The 19,023-nt window shown below is 36.2% G+C and overlaps 1 protein-coding gene across 1 annotated transcript; it reads left to right on the top strand.

Annotated features, from left to right (window-relative positions):
* The first annotated feature begins 5,571 nt into the window (after nucleotides 1–5,571).
* Nucleotides 5,572–18,491, top strand: LOC129759225 (sphingosine kinase 2-like). The gene is made up of 2 exons (XM_055756630.1): nucleotides 5,572–5,677; nucleotides 15,204–18,491. Exons 1-2 carry the CDS (start codon nucleotides 5,591–5,593, stop codon nucleotides 16,173–16,175), a joined length of 1,059 nt encoding a protein of 352 aa, XP_055612605.1. The 5' UTR covers nucleotides 5,572–5,590; the 3' UTR covers nucleotides 16,176–18,491.
* Nucleotides 18,492–19,023: the final 532 nt, after the last annotated feature.

Genomic DNA, 19,023 nt, shown 5'->3' with positions numbered 1-19,023 from the left:
TCAAGATTGCTGAAAACCAGCTATTTTTCTCAAAACATTTGGCTGTATTTGCGGGCTGTGCACATGATAATCAAAAAAAATAACAATGATTATCTTTAATTTTTCAATTATGTATGTTTTTATTTCTTGATCTATATAAGTTTTGTCAATATACCAACATCGGCTCTGAGGTGGCAGCTTTCTGCCAAAGTGCTTATCATCCGCCACCTAAAATAGAGTTTTGATTAATATTTTTCATGAAATATCTAGAAAAAAGAAGAAAATAAAAATCATTGTATTAACCTAACCAAAATTCGTGAAATATAGTCTCACCTTGCTCCAGTGTATGAAATCAAACAGACTCCAATTTGACAACTCGTTTGTCGACTTTCCAGCAAACTTGAGCAATTGCTGAAAAGTCCAGCAATCTGAAAACCGATTGCTGATTTTCTAGCAAAAATGACATGAATACTACCGAATGCTGAAAAATCCAGCAATTAGATAACCGATTGATGATTTCCAGCAAAAATTTGGATTGCTGAACGTTACCACCAGATCTTTTTGCTGGAAATCGAGTCAAAAATTTACCGTCTACACAATCTTGATAGCAAGTAAACAATAGTTATTAGAAATCTACTCAAATCCCGACATCTGCAACCCAGAGCCAATGTTGCCGAAATCACAGAAAAATCTATAATTTCACAGAATTTTGAGCAAATTTTCATCACAGAATCTGTGTCACAGAACACAGAATTTTGGGAATATTCACAGATTTTTTTAATTTTGTACGTGTTTTAAATATTTTAAGTTTTGATGCCAGTATAAATTTCGGATTTATAAGTTCAGATTGAAAAAATATTATAAGATTAGTAAGGTTTATGGGTTTTCCTCATGTTAAATGTAAAAAGACCCATTTTTAAGGAATTTTAAATGAAACTTAAAGAATAAGCGTCACAGAAAACCATCACAGAATTTTGGGTTAAGTCACAGAAACTCAGATTTTTTTTTCTTCAAAACACAGAATTTTTTTCGGAAACCTTGCCAAGAACTCCAATCGATACAAAAGAACTGTAAAAATCGATTCCAATCGAGCCAAGCTTTCGTAGCAGAACTTTCAGCTTTCAAAATAAAAATTCAACCTAGGAAAGTATTGTTATTGCTGTTGTAATTCGGAGGATTATTTTCAAACCTCGTTATATGAACTTATGCTAAGGAGTAATTTTATTCACTGCTTAGCTCTGGCTCGTGTTCGTTGTAAGAAAACCACCTGAATTTTAACAAAATTCAAGTTCTTCATACCGTGTATTGCGATCCACCGAGAATAAAATGTATTGTTTTTTGGGATTTTTTATGTGTTCACTTTAGAGCTTGAACGTTCAAAAGTGTTCGAAAAATAATGAAATGGCGTAAAGCAGCGCACTCTCTTCCAACTTCGACAAGCTGCCTTTTTTCTCGGTTGATTTTTTTCCGAGAAATTTTCACACAATCTAGTTCAACTATCCAACTAACGCTTCACAAAATTTGCAGACTGGGCAATGACAAAAAAAAGATAAAGGTAAACCTTGAAAAAGATAAATTCGAGATTGTTTCACAAAATTCACTGTATCATCGGAAATTTTCATTGAAAAAAAAACTTAAAATTTTGTCAAATGGTTTAAAAAAGTTTAATTTAGTATTTGGCCAAGTTTCATCTAAATCAATTAACGTGATCAAAATGCTGCGGATTTCATTTATTTACGGATGTTTGTTTAGGAAATATTGTAATCCATGTTTTTGGGGCTTTTTCTTCTTCAAAATCAAAATTTACCAAAAAAAAAAAATGGATAAATTGAAAGAAACTTTATTCCTGCGTTTTTGGGAAATATTTTTTTTTCCATTTTCAATGGAATAGCTGTATTTTTTGTTATTATCATTGCACCGTAGAGTGTGTCGTATTAAAACTTTTCTCGAATTTAAAAAAAAACCTGTTGCCTAAAAAAAGTTTCCTTTTTTGTCAAAACGAACAACGGATTTTTTCCAGATTTTTAAAATAAGATTAAGGTACCCGGGTTTTGATTTGAAATTTCGTATGGAAAAACGCGAAAATTTGTTTGGAAAATGTCACTTTTTTGGTATTTCTTGAATATTTTGTTCTGATGCAATGCAAATGAAATTCCAACATATGAAACTTATTGAAAAAATTCTCTGGCTTAAACTTTGCCGAAGACGGCAAAGCGGTAGGAGTAGCGAGAAAAACGTTTTAACCCCCCAAACAGAGCATTCATTTTTTTTTTATTAAAAGAAACTGGTATTTTCCATCCAATTATCAGAAATATTATTTAAACAAGAAACCTATTAGTTTTAGAGTCTTAGTATGTTCTTATGAAATAATCTACATAAGATTTTCTATCATTTGCAAAAAAAGTTAGGGTTACCAGAAATTTGGAGTCACCAGATGCAATAATTATTATTATTTTATTTTATTTAAGACCTATTAACTTATCGGATTATTCGGGTCACCAAATGCAATAGTTTTACAAAATTGTAACATAAATTAGGTGGAACTGTTTCTTTTACTTACCCAAATCACATTTAAAGTTTGGGCATTTTCAATCGTGTAGCATGTTTTGCTCGAACAAATTCATGCCTTTTTTCAAACGAATAAACTTTGTCTGAGGCCAGATGTAGCCAGAGAATTTTCCAATAGGCTCCATATAATGCAATTTCATTTGCATTGCGTCAGACAAAATATCCAAGAAAAACAAAAGAGTGACGTTCTCCAAACAAATTTTTGCGTTATTCCATACAAAATTTCGAATAAAAACCCAGGTACCTAAATCTTATTTAAAAAATCTGCAAAAATTCATCAGTTCGTTTTGACCAAAAAGGAAACTTTTTAGACTACAGGGTTTTTGAAGTTCGGGAAAAGTTGCAACGACACCCTCTACTGCACAAACTTTAAAATTTGTGGAGCGTTAGTTGGATAGTTGAACTAGATTGTGTGAAAATTTCTCGAAAAAATATCAACCGAGAAGGAAAGGGCAGCTTTCCGAAGTTGGAAGAGAGTGCGCTTTTCCACGTTATTTTATTCAGTTCTGAAGATTTTTTGGTCCAAGCTTTCACCGATGTGGCCAGATATATAATTTTTAAATGGATCAAATGTCGTTTCTTTTGATATACAGGTTCTTGAATCTCGATTAAACAACTGAAGATTTTGTTCTTCCTCTGATTCTAAGATTATTAATACTAAGTGTTATTTTTTCGAAGCTCTTAATTAGGAATTGCTTCTGTATTCAAACTTTGTTCAACACTGCAATTTGAGAATGGGGAATTTTGAATCGTGCTTTCTGAAATGTACAAGGTGAAGTACGACTTATTTATTAATCCATATTCCTATTACTTAGAATTTAATTGTGCATATGATAATCTGAATCTTTTTTTTAAATAGAGAACCCATGGTAGACGCTTGTTTTTTCTTGCCAAACAGTTGGTGAAACATTGGAAAAGGAAAAAGGCTGAATAGCAGCACGTTTTCTAAGCATACGGAAAACTTGTTCTATCTGCCTGTAGAGTGAAAAAGTAGTTGATGGAGTTGCTATATGAACTAGTATCAAAACTAAAATACTGCACAGTAGAATATTTAAATACAAATATTTGTCGGATTGGACAGGGAAAAATCTTAATAAGGTGTTTTGGTCTAGTTTAGCAGTAGAGTAACAGATTTTTGAATCAATATTACCTAAATTAGAATCTCTGTTTGGAAACTAAATATAGCAACAATTTCAAAATATCCCTTCAATTGCAGTGGGGAGCATCAAACATTCATGGTCCATAAAGATATTGAGACTTATATGTACATATTTCAACGACATAAATCGTTGGTTCGTTTACGTCGTTTTACCTCTACTAGATTAAATGCTCGTAAATAAAATAGGCAAACAAACCTATACTAGTTTATCTCAAATCGTTTGATTAAGTTAGCTAAATCTTAATACAATCTTCTCAAGTGCAGTGTAACGAACGGCATCATTACAGACGTGGTTGGGCCAGTTATCTGAAATTATCACATTGACATGTAAATTAGATCATTCTATTACCGACCATTAGTGACCGACACGATGAGAGTGGAGCAATTAGTCCTTATTAAGTTCATTTTCCCATGCCATGTAACCGACTGTTTTCTTTTCTGTTGAGGTGTCAGAGATAAACATCGAGTTGTTTTTTTTCTCAGAAAATTGACTTGTTTTGAACGTTGAAAAATGCAATTATTAGTTTTATGTTTCTGAAGATATCTTTAATGTTGTTTGATAAAAATTCTTAACAAAAGTATTTAAAAATGCTTTCACAATTTCCCTGAAGATTTCAGTACTGTTCATGGAAAGTAACTCTGACAGAGCTTTATATATGAAAACTTATCAACTGTTTCGTCTCGCTTACTAAACTGTTTCACATTCTGCCTGCTGAATAATTGATTGTACATATATTATTATCTTGTTGCACACATTTGCTCACTTCAGATTTGGTGGTTTTCCACTAACCAGAGTGTCAGTTGGTTCGTTAGAGAGATGGTTCGGATAAATCTGGCTTTGAATAATCAACAAGTAGGGGAGAGGCGGGCTATATGCGCATATTAAGGAAAACACTCATTTTCTCCCATATTCCGATAGATAGGAGTCTGAAAACTATATGCACATGAGCGGAAATCTGTTTTCTATACGTAAGAGCAATTTTTCTGTTAAAATCTCTTAGAGTTTTTGTGAAAATAATTTTATAATAAAAGAAGTCAAAATAACCGATTTCCGAAACCGGCGCGCTAAATGCGCATATTTATGTTTTAAGCTATATTTCATTTACACTTGCAATATTTTGAAATTATTTAATTGAAAATGGTAGAAACGGATGTTAAGCATACGTCAAGGCTGAAATTTTGGTGAAATTTTTTACATCACTAGTTCTTTTGCATGAAGCATAGTTAAGTATGCCATATGGCCATATTTCATGGTAATATTTTGTCCATAATGTATTTTTATCGGATTAGTATGAAGTTCTTCTTTTTTCGCTGTAAGATCGTGATTTGAGCGTAGATTTAATGTTTAAATGATAGAAAGTAAAAAATTTATAAGAATAATCTATTTTTCTAGATATAGGCATTTAACCTGCCTTGATATGGGCATTCAGAACCTGTCTCTTATTCCAATATCTTATCATCTACAACTTTGCCAAAAGCTTCAATTTGTTGAATTTCCGATTTCCAGATGAATAAGAGAGAAAAACCATTAAAATTTTTGTTCACAGAATCTGTACGCACAATAATTAAAGTTCAATATATTATAACAAAACTGGCAAAAATCTTGTTTGAATTTTTAAATTTTTTCGACTTTATATAACAATTTAATTTTTTAATGCCATGTGTTAAAAGCATATTACCCTCAAACTGCACTGATTAGATATGATGAATCTCTAGCCATATCGACAATCGGCTGTATGCGCATATTACCCAACATGCGCATTTAGGAACACTTCCCCCTATTACCATGGCATGAAATCAAGTGCCGCCACTTTTGGTTAAGGATTGTGATTTTTATTATTTTTTTCTGCTTTTCTCCATCCTCTTTTCAGCGAACCGTTTGAGATGAAACCGATCCTGGCCTCGGCACTCACCGTCGTCAAAGGCAAACATTCCTCCCTAGATGTAGTACGAGTGGAGACACGTTCTCGGGTAAGTGTTTGGCACCGCCGGGACACTTGGTGAAAGTAGCATTTGAATTATTATTACTGTAGGGGAAAAGGGTTGTGAACAGTAGGTACTAGAGACGTGAATCTTTGTATTTAGGTTTCATTTTGTTTGAAATTCTTAAAAAAAATGTGATTTTGAGTATATTTACAGGAATGCGGGAAAATTTGACGGATGGGCACGATAAAGACTATAGGGTTGCACAAAAAAAGGGTTACAATTTTTCGAGTACAGTCTAAGAGTACTATTTCTTTTTTGCCTTGTGCCGAGGAATGGCTTGAGTAAAGTTAAGAATGATAAATGCTTGTTTGAAACACTCCTTTTTTCCAGTGAAAAGATACGAAGGGGGGAGCGGGGTGGGTTCCATTAGATTTTTTTTTTACATAAATCGAGATCTATTCAAGCAAATGAAATCAAATTAGACAGCGTACAAAATGGCCACTCATTCGGGAAAGTCAGAAAATGCGAGAAAAAGTCGGGATTCAAAATCCATCGGGAAAATGCGGGAACAAAGTCGGGAATTCCTCCGAGAAATCGGAATATTTTAGTGCCTCTTATGCTCTTCAATTGTTCAATTCAAACTAACACTCAAAACATTTTCTAAAAACAATAATCTCATAACTTCGAGCAACAAAAAATGAGGAAATTGTAGACTTCAATCCAGTTGTTACCTAGAAATAGCTGGTTGAAATATGAGATTTTTTCATTGAATTTCTTTGCTATCTATATTTTTTAAGTAACATGTTTCAGTCAAAATTCCGAATATCAACTAAATTTACTTATTTGCGCCTGTTTTGAATTATTTATATGAATTGAAAATTAGTTTTACTATAGTAAATAGAAAAAGAGTGTACATGAAGTACAATCCCACTATAGTACAACTTTTTTTTTTATCTTTTTCTTATTCATTTTCTCATTTGAAATTGGAGTTGGGTTTTTCGAATGTTCTTATTAATTCTCAAATTAGTTTCCTTGTTAGCTAAAAATGAAAATGCGCAGAATCAGGGTTTGTCAAAGGGAAGCTTGTTAAGTTCTTAAATATGTTAAAATGTTAGGGTTTAGTTTAAAAAATATAACTGAATCTCTTAATGGAGGTAGAAAACCGTTCTCTAACCAGTAGGGAGATGGAAAGATAGCAAGGGGACTCCTATATAATTTTCTCTACATAATACGGTAATTACTTAATCGTGCAAATTTATCTATCTATCTCTATCTAAGGGTCCGACAAATACGGATTTGACGTTGGAGTTCAAGATTCGGATTTTAGTGTAGAGAGATCTGGCGTGAGCGCCAGATGTTTCGGAGATTCGCAAACGCAAATCGGGATTTTCTGATCCGGGTTTCGATGTCCATCTTGGTATCAGCATCAGGCGTAATCTAGCTACAAAGATACTGGAAGCACTCCACTTTCTAAACCTGTTGTCCAGCTACCACGAAACTGGAGGGATTTGCTGTGTTGATTTCCATAGACTTGGTCTTTCCGACATTGACTTTAAGACCTGCTTGCTGTCTTGAAGCTTTCGGTGAGGTCGTCGAGTTGGCTCTGCATATCCGATTGTGTTTGGGCGAGCAAAACAATATCGTCAGCCAGGTCAAGGTCGTTCAGTTGCTCCATTGTTGAAGGATTCCACGGCAATCATCGGTTCGGTTCACAGTCGGTCGATCCAGAGAATTTCATCCATTACTATTAGAAAATTAGCGGTGATAAGATACATCCTCGTCTCACTCCAGCAGTTACCGGGATTGGATCGGACAAGACACCGTCGTGCGAGACCTTGCATGAAAATGTCTCGTACTGTGCCTTGATGAGATGGACTAGTTTCTCTGGGACTCCTCGTCGCATTAGAGCTGCCCAGATGTTTTCATGGTTAATTCGGTAGAATGCTTTTTCGTAATCAACGAACACCAGCAGAAGGGACTTCTGGAATTCGTTGATATGTTCCAATATGATTCGTAGCGTTGTGATGTGATCCACACATGATCGTCCGGATCGGAATCCAGCTTGTTGTCACCGGAGTGTAGCGTCGATTTTCTCCTGGATCCTGTTCAGGATCACTTTGCAGAGTACAGAAGGCAGGGTCGGCTTTCAGCTGGGATGCAATCGATCCCAAGTGCTTTGTTGGATTTCATGTCTTTGATTGCCGCTTCTATTTTAGCCAGCGAGGGCGCTTCCGAGTTGACGCCATTTATGCATCTTACTATTGGCGCTTCGAGCTGCGGGTTCTGTTGGCCATCGCTATTCGTGACTCGGAAGAGTTGTTCGAAGTGCTCAGTCCATCGTTTGAGCTGATCTGTTCGATCGGTCAAAAACTGACCTGCTCGGTCTTTCAGCGGCATTCTCGCATTAGTCCTTGCACCACTGAGGCGGCGAGAAATGTCATAAAGTAATCGGATATCTCCATTGGCGGCGGCTCTTTCTCCTTCTTCGGCTAGGGAGTTTGTCCAGGCTCTCTTGTCTCGTCTACAAGCTCGTTTACTAACTGCTTTTTCCAGCTATGCATATCGTAACATTTAACATGCCTGCTCAATTCCGACTTTCGCCTTTCTCCGATCATCGACCATCCTCCAAGTTTCATCTGACATCCATTGACTTATTTTTTCACAAACTTTACCGAGAGTACCATGGCTCGTCGTGATAAAGGCATTCTCGATTCCACACCATTGCAACTGTTCTTGGACTGTTCCGTTTATCGGCAATTCCGAGGCTCGGGACTCTAGCTGTTCAACGTATGCTCTGTTCACCTCTGGATTCTCTAACTAGCGGACGTCGTATCGACACCCGACTTTCTCCTCGCGCCGTTGGGCACCCGCAACTCTCAGTCGTTTCTCGCCAAGAACGAGGTGATGGTCAGATGCAATTTCGGCGCTTCGTTTGTTGCGGACGTCAAGAAGGCTTCTTCTCCATTTTCGGCTGATGCAGATATGGTCATTTGATTTTCTGTTCGGCTATCTCGGGATACACAAGTGACCTTATGTGCTGGTCGATGAGGGAATGTCAGTTGGCGCATAACACTGGACCATTTCTAACCCGTGTTCTAAATCTGGCTACGATTATTCTTCCGTTTATCGGTTCCCATCTTATAAGGGCCGCATGGGCCAACTCTTCGTTCCCGAGTAGCATGTTCTCCTCGTATGCCAGAGTAAAGCAGGACTTGCCTGGACTGTGTCTTGTGTTCTTCAGTGTTAGGCCAACGGACTGCGCTCATTCCCAGAATTTCAAGCTTGAGGCGGCTAGCTTCTCTAGCAAGTTGTGTCAGCTTGCCTTGTTGGGCAAGGGTTAAAACGTTCCAAGTTCCAATTCGTGTCCGTGTTTTCATGCTAAAAGTCGTCGCCATAGTTCCAGGTCGGTCATTTCTTTCGGATTCCGTAACAATTTATTTAATGAATCGGGAGCAGTAGGTTGCTAGCCTAAGGTCCCTATCCCGCTGCCATCTTGGACTTAGCTGGCGGGAGCAGCATTTCGTAAATTCAGCCACTCGCTGCTAGACAGACGCTGTTTGAGCCGCTCCTGACCTGGAGAACAGACGCTCGGTTGTTGTTGCACGCCGCCCAATCTCCGCTTAGGTTACTCGCATCCCAGCCTGCACCACGGGGAGGTAGAGATAGGAGTTGTGAATAAGAGGTTATATGACCACTATGGGGTCTCGTGTTGCACATCATCCACCAATTGCCAGCTATAAAATCGGAAAATGACAATTAAAAAACTTTAAATAAATAATTCAATAATTAAAAAATTGAACTATTGACTACTATTGATTGAAGCTATTGATAGACTGAAGGCGGAATTTTTACATCAGAACTTGTAACAAACAATTCAAATATCAATTCGATAACCCACTAAGGATGCTAGCAAGTAGCTAGTGAAATATAATTTTTAACGTTTTTATTCAAATTATTCTTATTACTGACGATTTCAAGTTGGTTTTTCCAAAAAAACTGTTTTTTTAATTCTGGATTAACAATTCTGAATAAATAATGAATGACTGATAAATTTTAGATTCAGCTTCCATATATAAGTTCGGAAATAAAAATTTAATTCTAAAAGTTAAGGATTCTGATTCCTCACATCTAAATTCCAGTTTTTTGAAACATGATATATCTGAATTCCTAATTAAATAAATTTTTGTATTCCTAATTCTTAGTTTGAATCTGATTTTTGAGTTCTATTTTCTAAGCTTTAAACCTTGAATCCGAATTCTGAAGCTCCTAAACTTCATAACCATCACTCTAAAAATTTAGTAAATTTCAAAATCAATGGTCAATAATCCAGAATCACAGAATTATAAGTAGGTATAAAATCTGGAACTGAAAATATATTCTTCTCTACAACTAAATAATGTCCTGAATACAAGATCGTTTCATCAGATCTCACTATAATAAAAGCAAATATATAATAAAAACCAATATTCACCACACTTGTTTTCTTCATATACTGAGAAGGCGACATCATCAGCATCCTCTAGCGGACAAAATGGAAGTATTAATTTAAGAAATTCGTCTAACTTATGAATAGCGTGTATTTCGGACTCGACTTGATCAGGGATGCCAGTTATAATAAATGGAATTGTTTATTTCTATTCTTGCACCATAAAAATTTTAGTGAATCAACAAGCGAACAAAAAGGAGTTTAAGAAAATATTTCCATACAATACATGTAAACATTTCTGAACAAAATATGGATCTCAGCAATTACTAATTAATTATTTTTAATTTTATTTGATGTTAAGCCTTCATTTCATGATTTTTTTATTTTTCCCTTAAAATCGTTTTAAACAGTTGGAAATGATGACATCAAGATCAAAAATTAAAATAAAACACGAATTTTCACTTTTTTCATACTTTAATTGTTGCAAATATGTTACTTTATGAAACGAAGGGTTAAGATTCGTCCATGACCCGCTCATGGCTTACGACCAATATCTTTGTGAAAGGAAACAAACATTGTTTCGTAAATTATGTAAAGAAACTTTGCCTTAAATATGCACAAAACCAGAAACAATGATGAGTTGGCATAGCAGGACCTGAAAAATTGCCAAGAAAAGTGAAGTAAAATTTTTCGTAAATTTCTTAATTACATAAACATAACTGCAGTCATTTTGCCCAGTCAAACGCAGTCATTTTTCCGATCAAACGCTCTGATAATCCTGAAATAGTAGCTCTCAAACCGCACTGTTTTTTTCGTACAAGTTCACATCTGACGAAATCTTGCACAGAAAATACTGAATTGAATTTTCATTATATGATTATGTTGCATGCACAAGTTTTTCAGCCAGTGATCCATTATGGCTGAAGACACTAGATTTAATCAATGATGAAGCCCGAAAAAACATCGGCATTAAAATCAGCAGTTTCCTCTTTGATTCAGCTAGAACACCTGGAATGGATTAAGGAACCGCTTCCAAAGAAAAACTTTTGCGTCTTCTGATGACCGAAGACATCGCAGTTGGTTGGCCAGTTACACAAAAATATGAAAAAGAGACTTAGGTGGTCGGTTGAAAAGAAGTAATCGTAACACACTCATTACAGTCGGTGAATCTATTGTCGTCTCAAAATTACTTTTTGGAATAGGTTTAACCAGTTTGCGTTTCGATGATATGGAAAAAATCTTGAGCCCGATATATAATCAGATGATTCGCTTAGCCTCCGGCGCTTTTCGTACAAGCCCAGTGGATTCGATAATGGCCGAGGCAGGTTGGCTTAATTTCCGGCAAAAAATGATTGAACGTCTCTGTGTTACGGCAGTTAGAATGGTAGAAAAAGGTATAATCAATTATGATTGTCCGCTAGCGAAACGATCAGAAGAACTGTTCAAAGCCACCACAAACTTACCTATTCCGAAAGTATGTGAACCTACGAGACTAACAGTCCGCCAATGGTACCTGAAACCACCTCGTATTGATAACTATATGCGACAAAAAGTTAGAGCAGGTGATCCAAGCTCGAAAGTTTTAACCTTCTTCAATGAAATGGTACAGAACAAATACAAAAATTATGAGATGGATCTAAGTTGGGAGACGACATAGGAGCTGCTGTTTATAGTCGAGACCTAGAATTTAGCTGCTCTTTATCAAATATTTGCAGTATATTCTCTGCTGAGGCGTATGCACTCATGATCGCAGCCGAAAAAGCCAAATTTTTGCAACGCGCGATCATTTTCACCGACTCGGCAAGCTGTATTGATGCGCTTTCGAAAGGTCACACAAGGCACCCATGGATACATGAAACAGAAAAACATTTGTTGGAGAAAAACGTGGTTGTAGCATGGATTCCAGGACACTGCAATATTCATGGGAACGAGAAGGCTGATCGATTGGCGAACCAAGGAAGAAGCAAATCACCATTAAATATACCCATTCCACCAGCAGATGCAGTCCGTTCGGTTAAAGCTTGTCTACGGGATGCGTGGCAGTCAACATGGAATCGGTCTCAAACCCTTCTACGACGTGTTAAACCTTACATTAGCCCATACACAGATAGGAGATGTGCCTCAGAGCAACGGTTGTTAACGAGATTGAGAATTGGACACACTAGACTAACACATAGCTTTTTACTTGACCGAACTTCACCGCCAGAGTGCTCTTTCTGCGGAGTTCAAATAACAGTTCAACACATTTTGGTAGAATGTCGAGGTTTTAACGAAGCCCGTGACTTATGTGGATTGGAAGGCTCTATCTATGAAATTCTTTCCAACTGTAATGATAGGGAAAATTGTGTTTTGAAATTCATCAAACTTTGTAATCTAACTGATAAGTTGTGATAAGCTGGAAGAACGATAGACACGAAAGCCGTGAAAATGGTAAAGTGTCTCTAATATTATTAATAATAATAATAATAACGAAAAAGAGATAAGCGCAGATTTCATCGTTTTTTTTTTTGTTTACCATCTTTGTGGCATTCGCGACTTTATCAACGTTGCAGTTGGCGGAAAGTTATTGAAAAACTTATCCGGTACAACTGTGTTCGATGTTTAATCTTGGGCTCGAACTCACGGGAATCTGTTCAGGAAGCAACTGACTTGTCAACTGAGCTATATCTCAAGCCCTGCAGATTTCATCGTGAATGTCGTAATGGGCGATGGAATCGAAAAGTTAGTCTTTCTTCTTAAGAAAAACCCGTAAGATCTGTCATAAGTTGGGTGAAATTTTAGCTGCATCCCACTTGCACGAATGGGAAATCATCACCCAAATTCGGTAGCGCTTCCATCGCCTATTCAATTTTTATTTTAAGTTATTTATGAAGTCATAAATAACATAAAAGTCATAAATTCACTTTTCATTCTTTCGTTTTTTAAACTTTGCGCTAAATCGATTGTCATATCACTATCACGATGCGTAAAGGGTCAGATAACGTTTTAAGAATTGTAAGAATTTGTGCTGTTAAAAATTTATATTTATTCAAAAAGTACTCATTTTACTTTCCGCCTTTTCGATATGCTACGCCACACTTTTTGCGATTCTCAGTTGAAAAATCGGTACACCTGGGATCTCTGATCAAACCTCTGAAAAAATTCACAGTGTAATACTTCCATTTCTGTCGCCAGATAGCGCTATTCGTGTCTCCCGTTTTTTCGTTAAGTGGTGTGTATGTCGGTTCAAGTATATCTGATAAAAGTCCGATGTCCACACCCAAAATAATTTTCACTTAAAAAATAAGTGACATCTGTAGTAAATTCTCGCCATACGTAATTTCATTTGAATTTTAAGTGATGGGTCAAGTGAATTCACTTAAGTGACCGGTCAAGTGAATTACACTATGACGTTCGAATGAAATTTATCTGAGTTTCTAAGTAAGTTTCTAGTTAATTATCTCTCGCGTTTTTAAATAAAAGAACATTTATAGAACAGCACTACGATTTCAAATACTTACATATACGCTTTCGCCATAAATTTATGGCGAAAGGAAAATTCCATCGTAATCCCAAGGCAGATCGGTTACTGCGGATAGTGCGACTTCTAAATCTTCCCTGCTGCAAACCAGAAAATCTGTCCCGTTCAACCCACAAGCTGAAACATGATAACACCTTTAAATAACTTTTTCTTACATCACGTTTAACACAAACTACCGCCAAAATCGCCTAGTAAAGAATTGGGAAAATCCAAATCCAGCATATGCTTTAAACGCTGCTCTTTAAAATTTGCCATTTTGAACTCTGAAAATAAACACAACCGACCCGACATTCACTTGAAATTCAAGTGATGGGGAAGTGAATATTTTTTCTCACTTCAAATTCAAGTGACGAGTGAAGTGAATGTGGATGAATTCACTTGAAATTTAAGTGACTGCCAAGTGAAATGTATATGTCGCACTTGAATGGAAGAAAATCACTGGATCCTTGTTTTTAAGTGAAAAATCATGTGTATTTTAAGAGTGGATTTGGGTTCAGTGCAGTGAAATGATTTTTTGAAAACAGTAAAAGTTCTGCCTCGACTTTACCCTCTTTGAAGATTTTTTTTTAGAACTAGGCAAATTTGATAGAATAAATTTAACGCAAATAGTAATTTACGTTTATATAAAATCTTTTTTTGTCTGTCTTTCTTTCTGTCTGTTCCCTATATAAATACAAATACAAATACTATAGAATCGAAAATTACTTAACCAATATGCGTGAAACTAAACAGGTGGAGGATTTTGAGGTCGGGGAAGGTTTCCCTAATGGTTTTGAGGAAGGGGAGAGTTTTCCAAGCAAAAAAGTATGTTATAGCAAAGCTCGAGAACTGATAAAAAATGGAACGAAATTTTGCTCGAGGATATATGGGAACGAGAAATATTTCTATGATGGTTTGGTACTCTTTCTTCCTCTCAATGAAGAACAAAAGAGGAGAGATGGGGCACCTCTGCAATTTTTGGCATTACTCGTGAACGACGATCGATCAACGGAACCAAATTTGGCATGGGAGGACATTTGATTTCGAGTAATGTGTCTATGACAATTTGGGGCTCTAAGTGTCGTGTTAGTGTAGTCAGTACACCAGTACATCATATCAATCAGCAGTTAAAAAATCCTGTTTAATTGGATGAATCTCACAGCTGATTGGTCTTAAACATGATAATAACAAAACAAAATTTGTGGTCAAATAACAGACATACCAGAGACATTAAAGGATCCACTATGTGAATTTTGGTTAAATCAACCTAAATGCCAACAAAACCAAAACTTGCTCCTGTTTATTTCAAAAATGGGCAATAATAGATTTTGATATTAATGCTGGTTGAAAAAAATGTAAGTTTCATTCAAAAATCTCGCCAAAAAACGTTTCGATTTTTGTGGTAACATCTTCAATGAACAAAAAGATTTTTTATTCAAGAATCCAATGCAATGAGCCAAAAACGTATTAAGTATTCGACAGAGAATGAAACTATGAAATATTTAAAGAAATCTCGTAAGGTTGATGAATATTTCAATGTTAATACTCCAATGATTGTCTTCTGGCCTATTTACCTATCCTTATATTCTGAAGTCTAATCTTGTTTTTTCCAAATAATAATCTGTACACTTTTCCTCTCATTTTAGATAATGTACTCGTTCCTGTCGGTGGGCTGGGGCCTCATCTCGGACATCGACATCGAGAGCGAACGGTTGCGGGCCATCGGGGGTCAGCGGTTCACTCTCTGGTCCGTCCACCGGTTGATCAGCCTGCGTACCTACCAGGGCAAGGTGTCCTACATTCCGGCGCTGGTTAGCCATTACAATCGATCGAATTCGCTGCCCCGGGATGGTGTTGGGGGCGGTGGGGGAGGCGGAGGAGGATTTGGAATTGGCGGTGGAGTTGGGCAGCTGAAGCATAGTATAAGTTACAATACGACGCTGGATTGTCACGACTGTAGTCGAGGGGGAGATGTGCAGGATGGGCACAATAACTGTGATGCATGTGACACAAACTTTAGCGATGTTTTGTCGCTGGAGACGGGTAGCAATCTCGAGACGTTCCGGCCTAGGATAGACAGTTGGTACTCGGCGACTTCGCGGAAGAGTACATACTTTTCGACCGTGGATAGCCTGTATGAAAGTGATCGCGCTTCCAACGATGGTGGTACCCAAATGGGTGGAGGAGGGGGTGATAGGATTGCCCAGATGTATGGACCACCTTCCCGGTTGCCAGCCGTTACGGCCCCGCTTACGATGGAAAACTGGAAGACCATCAGCGGAGACTTTGTGATGGTTCATGCAGCCTACCAAACGCACCTCAGTACGGACTGTTTCTTCGCCCCGCGATCGAAGCTCAACGACGGAGTCATCTGGTTGGTGATAATCCGCGGAGGAGTCGGCAGGGCCCAGCTGCTTTCGTTTATGTTAGGTTTAAGTAGTGGGACGCACATACCCAATCGTGAGAACGAATACATTCAGATGATCCCGGTGACGGCGTTCCGAATCGAACCGAGCGGGACCACCGGGCACATGACGGTGGACGGTGAAAATGTAGAGTACGGACCGATTCAGGCCGAAATATTCCCAAGTCTGGCCAAAGTGATGGTGCCCAAGTAAAACTTGGGCGAACGATTAGATTTAGTTGTATCTCAATTTGTTTCATTTAAGTGTACACAAACCAATTGTGGAAGAAGTGGTTATTTAGCAGTGGTTGTTTTCGTTACTGGTTAATTGATTTGTAAATAGTTAAACCCTCGGAGTTTCGATATTTTGAGAAATAAAATATACATTTTTTCCGAAAGCATGAAACAAAGCCAAATTTGAAAAATTACTTGCATCTATGTTTATACGGAAATTAGAAAAAAAAAACTGTTGGGATCGAGTATTGACATCCGTTCAACGTGATTTGTTATAGGAAAACCTGAACCCGGAAATGAAATTTAATTTTAAATATTCATCTATAAACGTTAGGGAGGCAGCGAAAATGGTTATTTCGAATTTCAAAGACCGACTTTTTTCATTTTTAATTGACCCAAAACATTGACCTGTGAAAAATTCCGGATCAATCGGACTCGATTTAGGGATGCCTCAAAGCGTTCAAAGTTTCGTTCACTTAAGAGAAGCCAAAGGATATCTGGAAAATCTAATTTTAAAGCCAAACGACTGAAAAACATAAAAAAGATCTGGTGTTCTTTCGATCACAATGTTTTGAGCGCTTTTGGGAACCCATAAATTATTTGAAGCTTCAGTAAATATTTAATACAAGCACTAAATTTTTCCGATTGACTTCAAATTTTGCACGTCAGTGTTTTGGGCCAATTAGCAAAATGTATACCTATGCTCGGTTTTTGAAATTTGATGATAAAATTTTCTCATACATCCATTGTCAAACTGAGAATCCAAAATTGTACGCAGTTTCCCCGGAAATCTTCAAAAATACAATCAAGAAACTTCAATGGTCCATGTTTTTTTTAGAGAAAAATGGATCATTATCCTTATTTAATAAAAAAAATAGTAGAATAGCCGTATTCGTCAAGTCGAAAATGTATTCAAATTCCAAACAAAAAATAAATAACTACCCATTCTTTTTTCATTTGTCGTTTTCCGGTGGAACTGCTCGAAACAGTCACTTGATTGATTTCATGTTAATTGCACCGGAACCGGAAACTGACGTACGTTTAGGAGACAACCATCTTAAGTTTTTTTAAAATTCGAGTGAATCGTTTAAAGAATAAGAGAAAAGCTATATAAATTTACACAAAATCCTCAAAAATGATCGGCTCATAATCATTATCAAATTTCTGCTACAACAAAAGTCATGAACAACAAATAAAAGCAATTTCACCAGGTACTTTAATGACTAAATTTAAACACAAAAATACCAAAAAAAATACCAACAATACCATCAGCAAAACGGATCAATTACTACCAACTAGCGATAAGAGTTTTTAACCTGTACATCTTAGAGAATACCATTAGACAACTACTTGTAACATTCGCGCAAATATATGGGAAATGAAGAATCAAACAACACACATAAAAAAATCTTCTAAATTACATAAACGATAACTCTCTCAACAAAATCGAGACCTTAGCTCTCCGGAAACCGATCCACTAGAAGATTCAAAGCTAACAATATTAATTTTAATCACACATATGAAAATTTAAAATTGGGAAAAAAAAACAAAACTATAAACTTAACTACTAAGTAGATCTTGAATGTGGCAAAATTGATCCTCAAACATACCTAACTAGGCGTACTTTTATGAATATCTATCACAAAAAATGAAGGTAGAGCTCCCAAATCGATTAACAAACAAAAACTAACTTTAAGGTTGTAGATTTTTCTATCGAATACTGTTTTTCGTTTCTGTCTTAAATTCAATTTGAACAATCGGTTGGCGCTAATTTTAATAATTATTGTTATCTAGTCTGTAACATTAAAGAAAAATAAACACGTGAAAAAAACGAAGTATTAGCAATCGAACAAAGCTCAATTCCGAACCTATAAGTAAAACGCGCGCTGTTCTTAGCTGACTAATTTCTGTATAGGATCCACCACTGTTATTGAAGTTAGGATACAAAGTTAAATTTTCTAAAACTAGCACAATACTTTCGGTAAATATTGTTGATTTATAATAAGAATTTGGAAATGCTTGTTTAGGTCGATGCTTATCGAAAAGAAACAAAAATCGCGTAGCGAAAATTGATTTCACAGCTCAAAAACCTTAATTGATTTCCGACGAAACGTACCGTTTGTTCTGTAAGCAGCTAGAATTGAGGCAATAATTTACATTTGTTAATGCAAAGCTTAAGCACGTTAATCATCTATCGAATTTTCTGTTATTCGACAACAACAAAAAAAGCCCTGAAACGATTCCGGAGTTCGAAGAAGCGGGTGGAAATAAAGTTATTGAATTTAAATAAAACAAAGGTGAAGTTTTCATTACTGGAATTTGAAAGTAAAACAAGTTTCTGAAAGAAATCCTTAATTTCCAAACAAATGTTATGCAAAATAAAAGTGAATACATTTTAACATCAAAATGAAAATCTTACATAATTCAGAACTAGTAGATTCAGAATTATAAACGCATATTGAGAAACAGAATTTTTAATCTGAATTAAAGTTAAAAACTCTCATTTGAAAACCGATTCTTAATTTTCTAGATCTTAATAACTTAAATTCTGAAATCCTGAAAAAAATATTAACACATACGAGATACTCATCTCGTTTTTCGCTTTCCGCGAGTGTGTTACGCTTAGAAGAATAGCTCAAATCTTAAAAATTTTACAAGAGAACTTTATTCTACGAAAATAAACACAACACTATTGGTAACTCAAAGATACTAAATTTGTAGAATATGATCAAGTGGTTTCTGAGATATAGAATGCCAAATTTTGGTTTTTCTCTGGCTTAGATTTATTCGCAGCCCTTAATTTGTTAATATTAAGTTCGACCGGTATT

This window comes from Uranotaenia lowii, unplaced genomic scaffold (assembly GCF_029784155.1).
Source record: "Uranotaenia lowii strain MFRU-FL unplaced genomic scaffold, ASM2978415v1 HiC_scaffold_124, whole genome shotgun sequence".
NCBI lineage: Eukaryota > Metazoa > Arthropoda > Insecta > Diptera > Culicidae > Uranotaenia > Uranotaenia lowii.
The sequence above is the reverse complement of the archived record's forward strand: the minus strand, read 5'-3'. Positions and strand labels throughout refer to the sequence as shown.

Excerpts from the sequence above, each read along its gene's own strand:
- LOC129759225 (XM_055756630.1), top strand. The coding sequence starts at position 5,591 with ATGAAACCGATCCTGGCCTCGGCACTCACCGTCGTCAAAGGCAAACAT. Across the intron at positions 5,678-15,203 it reads GAGTGGAGACACGTTCTCGG|ATAATGTACTCGTTCCTGTC; the intron begins GTAAGTGTTTGG and ends CTCTCATTTTAG.